Genomic DNA, 11,096 nt, shown 5'->3' with positions numbered 1-11,096 from the left:
ACAATGGATGTTCCAAGAATGTTGTTCTAAGAACAAGTTCTCTCAACATTATGAAAACATTCAAGTAAAAACAATATCATTAAGAAGTTCCAAGAACATTGTTCTAAGAGTGTTTCACTCAACACCGTAAGAATGCATATCAAATATTAATAATGTGATAAGAACATTCTATAAGGTTAAGCGTATTTGCTTGCTGTCTGCAGTGGAGGGGCTCGAGGAAGCTGTAAAAGCATGAGCCTGCCAGAGAATGCCAAGAATATATCGCTGAAACCCAAAGACCTCCAAGTGGGAGGGGCCTGTGCAACAAGTGGGAGGAGCATGTGCCGCAAGTAGGCGGAGCCTCACGTTAGTGGGGTAAGTTATGGGTTAGGGTTAGACCGTCACTCCACCTATTATGCCCATATTACTGGTACATCCAGAGAGGGGGAGCTGGACTTTACGCTCCACCCATGGCTATGTGCTTCAGTAATACTTGATAATGAGGGCTGAAAACATTCCAATGTTCCTTTCTTGGAGAAGAGCCAAACCTGTGGAAACATGTCCTATTACGCAGGAAAACTGCTTTAACTGCTCAAGTGATAGTTAGACTAAAGCAAGCTGGTTTTATATGTTAACTGGATGAAATAACTAAATTCATAATTTTTTTGTGTAATTTAGGGTTTGTTATGTTAAAAGCTATCAGGGACTAGATTGTTTTAGGTTTGAGAAAATAGTATAAGAAAAGTGATTTAATAATAAAAGCTTCATGAAGTGAAATTAAATAGTTTATTCTGTTGCATTCGTTTCAGTACAACGTTCATGAAATAATGCTGAAATATGGGAAAATACACAAACGCTGACAGTTGTTTTTAAGGAAGCTGAAGCACAAGCTCAAGTATCATTTCATTGTTAGACAGGTTTTTATTAACATTAAATTAGCTGAATATGAAATTATTTTAGTTTCTAAAATTCATCCATTCTCTAAACCACTACCAGTTTTCTCCCAACTTATTTAACTTACAGTATCTATGATTACAGTAAGGTTAGAAGTATTTTAATGCATGTAGCATTGGTTCATTAATATTTGGGTCATAAGCCAGTAGTTGAGAAACACTTCTCTATACTGCAATGAGACTTAATTATTGTTGACAAAATGTTAAAAGTAATTTTGCTCTTCAGCTCATAACACTTGAGTACACTACTTCATCATCTTCATTCCGTTTCTGTAAGAAAACACAAAAGTAAAATCAGGAACAGTGTTGATGAACAGATGCAAAACTGGAGAAAGAGGTTCATCTTACAGAGAATAACAAATTACAGAAAATCCATGGCGTTTATCATGATTATAAAGTTGAAAGTCAAGTCGATATACTGTATAGTGCTTTTTACAATACAGATTGTTTCAAAGCAGCTTTACAGTGATAACAGGAAAATAATGCAATAAAGTTAGTTTTTCTAAGAAAACAGTGTCATAGTCCAGCATAAGTAAGTTCAGTGATGGTTCATTTTTGTTGTATAAAAAGTTATACATTTTGTTAATTTATACATACAGCCGCTCTCGAGAGAAGTTCTCATATAATGGTGTCAATGCAGGCAGATCAATAATATTGTTGAATATTAAATAATGTAAAATAAAATACAACAATGCAAAAACATGTTGACGTAAATTACATAATTTAACAGAATCTTTAAAACATTTATTCCTCAGAGTCTAAATGGTGTCTTTTCTTTCTTTTTTTCTTTTTTTTTTTTTGGACTGGTTTTTAAATGACAGGTTGAACAGGTTTTACTGTCAGCTGACAAACTGCAGTCTTTTCTGATGTTGCTACTGGATTATTTGTCATTTTTGTCTATTTCTTTCCAGTCAGATTTGTAAAGATGTGCGCACCTGTAACAGGTGTAGCTGAGCAGAAGTAGAAAGGGATGTCCACATGCTTATAATACAGACAGACGATGTCTTTAAATGAATCACTAGCATTAAATCCAAAATCATCTATAATTCATCTTAACATAGAGCAGAATCTTTGCTTAGGCTATCATAAGAAAGCAAGCACAGACAGGCATTGAGATTTGATTTGTGAATGATCATGAATGATCCATCAATGCACTGGTGCGGAGCTTTACAGGCAGCGAGACACAACGCACACAGCAACACTGTATCTTACCGTATTCCGTACATGACGTGCACAGAATGTTGTTGTAGCATAAAGTATTTCTTCAGTTTCAACTGTTTTAATAATCACATTTAACTATAAAAATTATACATGAACCTGCAATGGTGAAACACAAAAGACTCATTTCAACTGCAGTAATACTTACTACTTGGTGTTGCTTGTTTACGGTTCTTGATGTGCCAGATCACAATCCCTCCAGAAACTGCAATTATGGCCAGTAATAACGATAAAACTAGCACTGGTATAGAATATGAACGGTGAATCTGTTCTGTAATGAACAAACAGAAAACAGTATGTAGTTTACATTAGTCCTGCAAGTCTGACTTCAAACCTGAGACACCAGACAGCAGATCACGGAGATAATTGAATCTAATACAGTTAAAAAGTTAAAATTACAACTGGAGATACTCTTAAAATGTAAAGTAATGTTGGCCCTAATAGTCTTAAACAAGTTAAGGAAAATACTCAAATATGCTGACATTGTGTTAGGGTTATAGCTCACAAAGATAAACCTAAAAAATATTCCAATCAATAAAGGTCAGACCCTTACGGAACAAAAATATATGGGAATATTCTGAAAAATATAATGTGATTGACCATGTATGGCTATTACGGAGCCCCTAAAGGGACGTGGTGGTGGAAATTTTTTTAGGATGGGAGAATTTTTCTTTTTTAAAAATCTTTTGCGTTCCCCCGAGAAACTTTGCGTTCCCACGCAAAACTTTTGCGTTCCCACGCAAAACCTGTTTTGAGCTCGGACAGACACTTCCTGTTTAGCTGTTTGGCAGTGTTTCAGAGCTCCGTACGTTAATGGAGCGTTTCATAGTGTTTGAACTTGGACTCAAATGCGGTCAGTGCTTAACTCAAGGGGCCAGTTGTTCAAAAAGTGTAATCTGGATCAGAATGATCTGGATTTGGAAATCCCATGTTTTGCTATCCAGGATCAGGTAATCCATCTTACTTTTGTGCTGGTTTTTCAAAGCAAAATTGGATTGGATCACCCTGATCTGGATGTAAACTTTTTCCAAATCTGGATTACTGGTGCTCTACGGAACCCCCAAAGGGACATGGTCATGTAAAAATATGAGATAGGGAAAAAATAAATATTTCAATGCTTTTGCGTTCTCTCAGAAAAGTTTTGTATAGCATTCACCAAAAAAACTTTGTGTTCGCTTGCAAAGATCTTTTGACTGGTTCATCTATTTTGTTTGTGCCAATGTAGTTTAGAAACAGTGATAAAACACTTTGAATTAAATATAATATTTTTGTTTGATTTTTACAGCTGTTTGGGGATTATTTAATCTTTTTTTTACTTTACAGTAGGCTACCGAAAGGCTTAATATGTAGCCTAATGTCTAATGTAGCCTACTTCAACAGTTAAGCTATAATCAAAAGCAAAATAAAAATATGAGTGTGTGTGTATATTACATGATACAAATGTTGTATTTTTGACCAATTTTAAAGTTATACTACATTTTCTTCCTGGAATCCACCTTGAAATCCTACCCCCTGTTGGGATCAGGATAATCCTGTTTTTTTGGATCAAAGTTATCCAAATCCTACTGACAAGTTTTGAACAACACAAACTTAAGGTTTGATCCAGATTAAAACTAGGATTGGATTCCGTGATCTAATCTGATTTCAGATTCCTTCTTTCCCTTTTGAACAACCCATTTTCAAGATTTGATCCAATCCGATAACCAAAATCCGATCTGCTTTGAACAACTGGCCCAAGGAGTTCAGTGAAGCTGGCAATATTCACATAGGCTATTCAAACGTCCCTGTTCTTGAGCTAAACGTTGTTAAAGCACAAACGACACCTATTTACAATCACAGTAACCTAGACAACGAGCTACAACCCAATTATCATCAAAACAAGCTTTTATAATATAGGCTAAATGGATCTCTGAGCAGGCGGCTGAGAGACAAGTTCAAAGGGACCGTCTGTAAAGTGCATTATAACCCAAAAACGACTACAGCATCAACTCATAGTCAAAAATACAAAAATAGTCATTAATGTTACAAACTGTAGTGCCACCCAATTCAGTTTACATATCAATGGTGACCCACTGGTCATACTACACTGCTTTTGCACATTTTATATTATGAAAAATATTCAATAACTTCACTGTAACACACCAAATTTAGTTCACACATCACTGCTCTAATGTTGGTTATAGGCCACACTTAGTTTGGGAAGAAATTGCACATAAAAAATAAGTAGGCCTATTCTTTACACAAATTATATTGGTACTGTACACAGCTTTTGCATTATATTTGCTTACTGAATTTGATGGCATCACTGTATAACAGTGTGAAGTTATTTATAATATATTTTCTAAGAAGGTTGAAGTTATTGATTTTATTTCATAATAAATAATTATAAAAATTATGCATTTTTTTTAAAACCAAACTATGTAGTATAACCAGCAGGAGAGCAGTGATGTGTGAACTGAATTTGGTGACAGTAAAGTGCGTCACAGTCAAGCTATTGAATATGTTCAATAATATAAAATGTGCAGAAGGGTTGTGGGATTTGCACTTTGCAGACGACCCCTAATTTGTAGGCCTACTTGTCTCTCATTCGTCTGGTTAGAGACAAATTAATATTATAAAGCTCGTTTTGATGAGAATTGGGTTGTAGCTCGTTGTATAAGTTACTGTGATTGTTGTCAAATCCCGGCATCCCGCACTTGTTGTGAATTCAAATTCAAAAATTGCGCCCGAAGCATTACGACATGTTTTACGGCAGTGATATCAAACGCTCATGGCTCTCGCATGCTTCGTCACAGATTGCAACATGCCGTGTTAAGTTGGTGTACTACATTTTGAAATGGAGAAGCGCGCGCGCCTTCACAGAGCGAACAATTAACCGAAACCGGATTAACATTTTCATGGATTAATAATTTAAATTCTGCTCTGTAACGTTACCTCATACAAAACTATTATATACTGCCAGAAAGGACTGCGAGACATCGTCATGTGAACGACTTTTGGTACCGGTTTTGACATTTTCTCACTAAATAAATTATTGTGAGTAGGCCTAGCCTATAGCCTACGTGTCTGTCTGTTGTTTTTCTTTATAATTGTAGCCTAACGTTACGTAGTTTTAAGAAATTGTTAGGTTTAGGGGTAAGGGTAGGATTAGTGGCTCAAACTATCTATTAATGATATTGTTAATAAAACTGCCATTTCCCTTCACATATCTGTCCATTAGGCCTACGTTTTATCCTTTTAATATTGTCTATAAAATGGGTATGTTTAGGTGTGGGAGTAGGGTTAAGGGATGTTACATTTATAATCTATAAAATGGTAAAAGGGGAAATATAAATATATCTTTATGATATTAAATATTCGTAAATAGTTTGCGTTTTTTAGCTGTAAAAACGTAATAATGTTACGTTTAAACGTTGCAGATACGTCCATATTATACGTTTCAGCATCTATCCCAAACGTACAAAAAAGTACGTTTTCTATCTTTGAAAATTACGTAGGCCTATTAATACCTACGTATTAACAATGAGACCAGGCTGGAATATTGCCAGCTTCACTGAACTCCTTGAGTTAAGCACTGGCCGCATTTCTTTATATTTGAGTCCAAGTTCAAACACTATAAACGCTCCATTAACGTACGGAGCTCTGAAACACTGCCAGCGGGACATTAAACAGGAAGTGTCTGTCCGAGCTCAAAACAGGTTTTGCGTGGGAACGCAAATAACTTTGCGAGGGAACGCAAAGTTTCTCGGGGGAACGCAAAAGATAAAAAAATAAAAAAAATCCCAACCTAAATTTTTTTCCACCACCACGTCCCTTTAGGGGCTCCGTAGGCTATTAATACAATATCTGTATATATTGATAAAATATTTGGTAACACTTTATTTTACAGTGTCCTTGTTACAAATGTTACATGTAGCCTACTTACCATAGTAATAACCTTAAAATAAAGTGTAATTAAATTTTAAGAAATATGCTAACACAATCATACCATTTGTGGGAAGTTTTAGTGTATTTAAAGAAAACATACTTATGTTGCTCTTAAAGTACATTTGTGTAACTTGTGTAAGAACATAGCTAAATGATTAAGCTTTTAGTGTTTAAAGTACTTTAAACACTTAGGCCCACTGCAATATATTTGTAATATTTATCATTTTACCATTTTAAAATTTTAGATTTTTTGTATAATGTACCAACTTCTAATGTATTATAAACATTTTTCAACTATTATTAAGCATTGCAATAAGCACTTAAAATGAATGTTGTTCACTTTTACTTGTTTGTAGGCTACTTGTAAAGGGCTGTTGTCCATTACATGATATGTTTTTACTACTGAAATTCCCAAAAGGATATCAACATCATATTATTTTAAATGCATCATAGATACATTTTCCAAAGATGTTTAAATGTTGTCCAAAAATATGTTGAACTTGTTTAAATTTGAAAAACACGAATAACACACGTGACTAATCCTGATTGGTTCCAGAGCTGTTGAACGTCTGTGATTGGTTCTTGTGATAATTATGAGCTCACACCTCACTCAGAGCTTGCTGTGCGTTCCATTGAATGTGATTAGATTTCTAATAATTCAGAGATTAGAAGTCTAAATTTAAACTGGAGCGATCGTGTTTCTTTAGAGGACTTGGAGGACCACGCGATTCATATGGATTAGGTAATGTTTTTTGCTATTAACTTTTTCAAACGTGAACAGTTTTGGTGAATCGTTCATCAGAGGAATTCTTAAATGTTTTGCAACTACTTAATGAGTGATCATGACAGTATTTAGAGTTTTTTTTTCTTTTTCTAACGTTAATACGCTGATTTCACGCAGCCGCCATTTTGAAATCGAAAGTGAGGCTCCGGTGGGAAGAACCCCGGAAGTAAAGATAAACAACAATGCCTTGGATTACCAACCTGAAGCTGCTGCCGCGATTTACACTATTGGATGTTAATATCCAATATAGGATATGTATAGTTCATTCCTGCTTCGTTTTTTACATTCTGAATTATATATAAAACAAATATTTTATTTATAAATGAATTTCACTGTATATAGTCTAAAGTATGAAAGAAATGTTTGTACATTTTTAGAATTGACACAACATCATTAAACACAACAATACGCTATCACATTCACGACTCTCCTGTGATTAAAGGCGACACTTCCGGTTTTCTTCCCACCGGAGCCTCGCTTTCGATTTCAAAATAACGGCTGCGTGAAATCAGCGTATAGAAAACGTAACTGTTAGTGTTGTTTTTATTTTTCCCCCCATCTTCAAGTTTGCATGACGTGTGACATTTGGAACCTCATTATGTTGTGAGTCTAGGTAAGATTTGTATTACATTTACGTTTACTTTGCCAGTCGTATTTTTGACTCTGTGTAACAGCACGTCTTTTTCAGGTCAGCTACATTCAATTTGACCAATCAGAGCCAAGCTTGAATCTCGAAGAGATGAAGATACTGTTATCAGATGTTACTGGTAAGTTTTAGTTGCTGTTTGCATAAATAAATAGCTCACTGTTTAGTTTTTGTCCTAGTTTTTTCCAACATGTTTTCCTAGTTCTCTTACGAGAGGTCTCTCGTACTGCGTAAGATATCTTACGCTAGGGGAAAATCCTTTTCCGCGAGATATTGAAGCCAAAAATTATCCTTAATTTTGTAATAATGCAAAACGCGTTGCAGCAGCAATGCAGACATAGGCGAGACAGCTCGCGCGCCTATTGGCTGCTCTGCGGCAACTGCAGCAGCCTATCGAGCGAGGCCTGGCGTGACGTCAGACCCAATCAGGGCACTTCGCGCCCGCTGCGTCACGTCCCGCCGAAATGGGCGTGGTCTAGGCCTATAAATATCGCTCGCAGGCAGCTATTATCTGATTTTTCATCCTTCAAGCGAAGCACACGCATCGCTGGAGCTGGATTAGAAGCCGCGCCGTCGAGAGAGAGCACCTTCAGCGGGACGAGTCACTGAAGTCGCTGGCCGCGCCGCCTTCCTGCCTTCCTGCTGCGCTTTCCGGCGCTTATATCCTTCTCTTTTATTTGCACTGTATTTCTGTGTGTGTGTGTCGCCGCCGCGACACACATTTCTAAAAGAGCTAGCGTCTTTTTAAAGATGCCTTCCTGCGGCTCGTGCAGAGCCACACTCAGCGACGGGGACCGCCACGTGATCTGCGTTTCCTGCCTGGGTGAGGAACATGCAGCTCTCGCGCTCGCTGATGGCGGATGCCCTCACTGCGAGCTGATGGCAATGGCGACTCTGAGGACTCGCCTAGCCGTCTTCACCGAGACTGCTCCCCCGCCCGCCGCGGCGTCGCGCCGTAAAAAGCGCCGTGCCCAGCGGGCCCCGGAACCCTCCCTCAGCCGCCAAAGCTCGCCGGTTCGCCCGCTTGCTTCCCCGGCTTCTTCTGTTTCGCTTCCTGACGGACAGCGGCCGCCGTCTGCCGCCGCTTCCGTTGATATCGCGGATGAGGAAGCCCTGCTGGGAGAGGATGATTCCTGCTCTATCCTGGCGTCAGGCAGTGAGGATTGGGCGGGCTCTGAGGACCCCGCACCCCCTGCCCGCACTTCGTCAGGCAAGAGAGCTTCCATTGAGACGGAACTCATGCGAGTACTCGCACAGGCCGCGGCGAGCCTCGGCCTCGAGTGGTCTTCGCCTGAGCAGCCCGCTCACAACCGGCTGGATGGATTTTTCCTGCCTGGGGAGCGCGCTTCGCCTGTGTCCAGACCGGCGCCTTTTCTTCCTGAGTTACACGAAGAAGTCGCCAAGTCCTGGAGCGCCCCCTATTCTGCTAGAGTGCGTCCTGCTGTTTCTTTGGCATTCTCCGCCGTTGACGATGCCAAGAACAGAGGATACCTCTCGCTGCCGCCGGTTGAAGAGGCGATAGCGGCCCACTTATGCCCGCCCTCCGCTGGACGGCGCGCTAAGCCGGCCCTACCCTCTAAAGCTTGCCGCACGACGTCGAGCTTGCTCCACCGCGCTTTCTCCGCCGCCGGGCAAGCTGCGTCAGCGTTGCACACCATGGCAACGCTCCAGATCTTCCAGGCCGATCTCCTCCGTAAGCTGGATGAGGAAGGACCTGACGCGATCTGTGTGCCGGACTTAAGGAGTGCCACGGACCTCGCTCTTCGTGCTACTAAGTCCGCAGCGCAAGCCATTGGACGGACTATGGCTTCTCTCACCGTGTCTGAGAGACATCTCTGGCTGACGCTCTCGGAAATGGCCGAGTCTGAACGCACCGCGTTCCTCGACGCCCCGCTTTCCGCCACAGGCCTCTTTGGATCCTCCGTCAAAGATTTCGCGGAGAGATTCGCAGAGGTACAGAAAGCGTCTCAGGCTATGAAGCACTTCCTCCCGAAGCGCTCCAGCTCTGCAGCAGGCCGTGCGAAACCGTCTGCTCAGAGCTCACAGCCACCGTCCACTGCCTCCACTTCACAGCGCCGCCAGGCCAGAAGCGCGAGACCGCGCTCCCGCTCATCCGGTCGCCGCCCCGCAGGACGCGGCTCGCGACCTAGGATCACGGTGAAGCCCGAGGCCCCGAAGTCGTCCTAGCACAGCTAGGAAAACGACGGTGTTCCAGTCCCGCTGCGGCCGGACTCACACCAAAGCTATTCGCTCGTCCAGTTCCAGAAAATGTGACTGTTCCAGTGTTTTCTGCAGCCAACAAGTCGGTTCTGTCACCCGCTTGCCTGCACACAAATGCCGTTTTCACGGCTACCCAGATAAATCCCCAAAAGAGTGTATTTTCTGGTGTCCCGGCCACGGCCGATGGTGTTTCGTGTGTAGTAAGAATGCCCACTGCCCAGTGCCCATCCCTACACATAAGCACAGCCTGTCACACAGGGCTCGCGCACATAAAACCGACTCAGATCGGTTGCGCTTCAAACATGGTGAACGTGCCCACTACCCAGTGCCCACTAACACCACGTTATGCATGTCTCACGGTTTCTGTAAAAACGAAACCAACGTGCACTCGCTTCACGCAAGCGAACGATGCTTTCGGTGTGATAAATGTGCCCGCTGTCCCGCGCCCACATCCACACATAGACATGACAGTTCCCACGGGAACCGCCCAGCCCTCCCCCTCGCGGTTAACCACCGTAGAGGAGTCGAGCGCGGGCAATCTGCCCGCTGTCATCAGCGCGCCCCACGCCTCAAATGCCACGAGCGACACGCTTGTGTTACAGCACACCGAAGCTTCTCCATCGCTGAGCGAGCGGAGCGCGCTTCGTATTCGACCCCTAGCTATCCATGCAGACGCATGGGCAAAGCTACCCGGGGTTTTCGAAGTGGGTGCTGAACATTATAGAAAGAGGCTATTCGCTGCAGTTTCGCCGACGCCCTCGCCGCTATGTGGCGCGCGTCGAGACCACGGTAAAAACAGAAGTAGCACATCTACTTCGAGCCGAAGTGACGAAACTATTGAGCAAAGGGGCCATAGAACCTCTCTCTCAAGATCAGAGCGAGGGAGGGCTATACAGCAGATACTTCCTGGTACCGAAAAAAGACGGGGGTCTCAGACCCATACTAGATCTAAGGCAACTGAACAAAGTGCTTGTGAAGCGACAGTTCAGGATGCTCACGACCAAGCAAATCCTTGTGCAGATTCGCCAAGGAGATTGGTTTGTGTCAATAGATCTGAAAGACGCGTATTTTCAAATACAAATAGCGTCACGTCACAGGCGATATTTGAGATTCGCCTTCGAGGGCCAGGCATATCAGTACACAGTCCTGCCGTTCGGTTTGTCCCTAGCACCCCGTACATTTACGAAGTGCATGGACGCGGCGCTCGCACCCCTCAGAATGAGAGGCATGCGAGTGCTGAACTATTTGGACGATTGGCTGATTCTAGCGCAATCTCGCGCAGTGCTCATAGAACACACGACCATTTTACTCGATCACCTCGAGGATTTGGGTCTGAGTGTCAATTGGGCGAAGAGCTCCCTGTCACCCA

General features: G+C 41.9%; 1 protein-coding gene across 1 annotated transcript in view; it reads right to left on the bottom strand.

Annotated features, from left to right (window-relative positions):
* Positions 1-746: 746 nt before the first annotated feature.
* Positions 747-11,096, bottom strand: part of LOC309475641 (uncharacterized protein) — a 29,740-nt gene continuing 19,390 nt past the window's right edge. The window contains exons 4-6 of the mRNA XM_082138528.1: positions 2,299-2,421; positions 2,145-2,206; positions 747-1,202 (exon numbers count right to left, since the gene is read on the bottom strand). Of these exons, the coding sequence (XP_081994654.1) occupies positions 1,155-1,202; positions 2,145-2,206; positions 2,299-2,421 (233 nt within the window). The 3' untranslated portion in view covers positions 747-1,154. The remainder of the gene's footprint in view (positions 1,203-2,144; positions 2,207-2,298; positions 2,422-11,096) is intronic.

This window comes from Leuciscus leuciscus (assembly GCF_965113295.1).
Source record: "Leuciscus leuciscus genome assembly, chromosome: 15".
Taxonomy (NCBI): domain Eukaryota; kingdom Metazoa; phylum Chordata; class Actinopteri; order Cypriniformes; family Leuciscidae; genus Leuciscus; species Leuciscus leuciscus.
The sequence above is the reverse complement of the archived record's forward strand: the minus strand, read 5'-3'. Positions and strand labels throughout refer to the sequence as shown.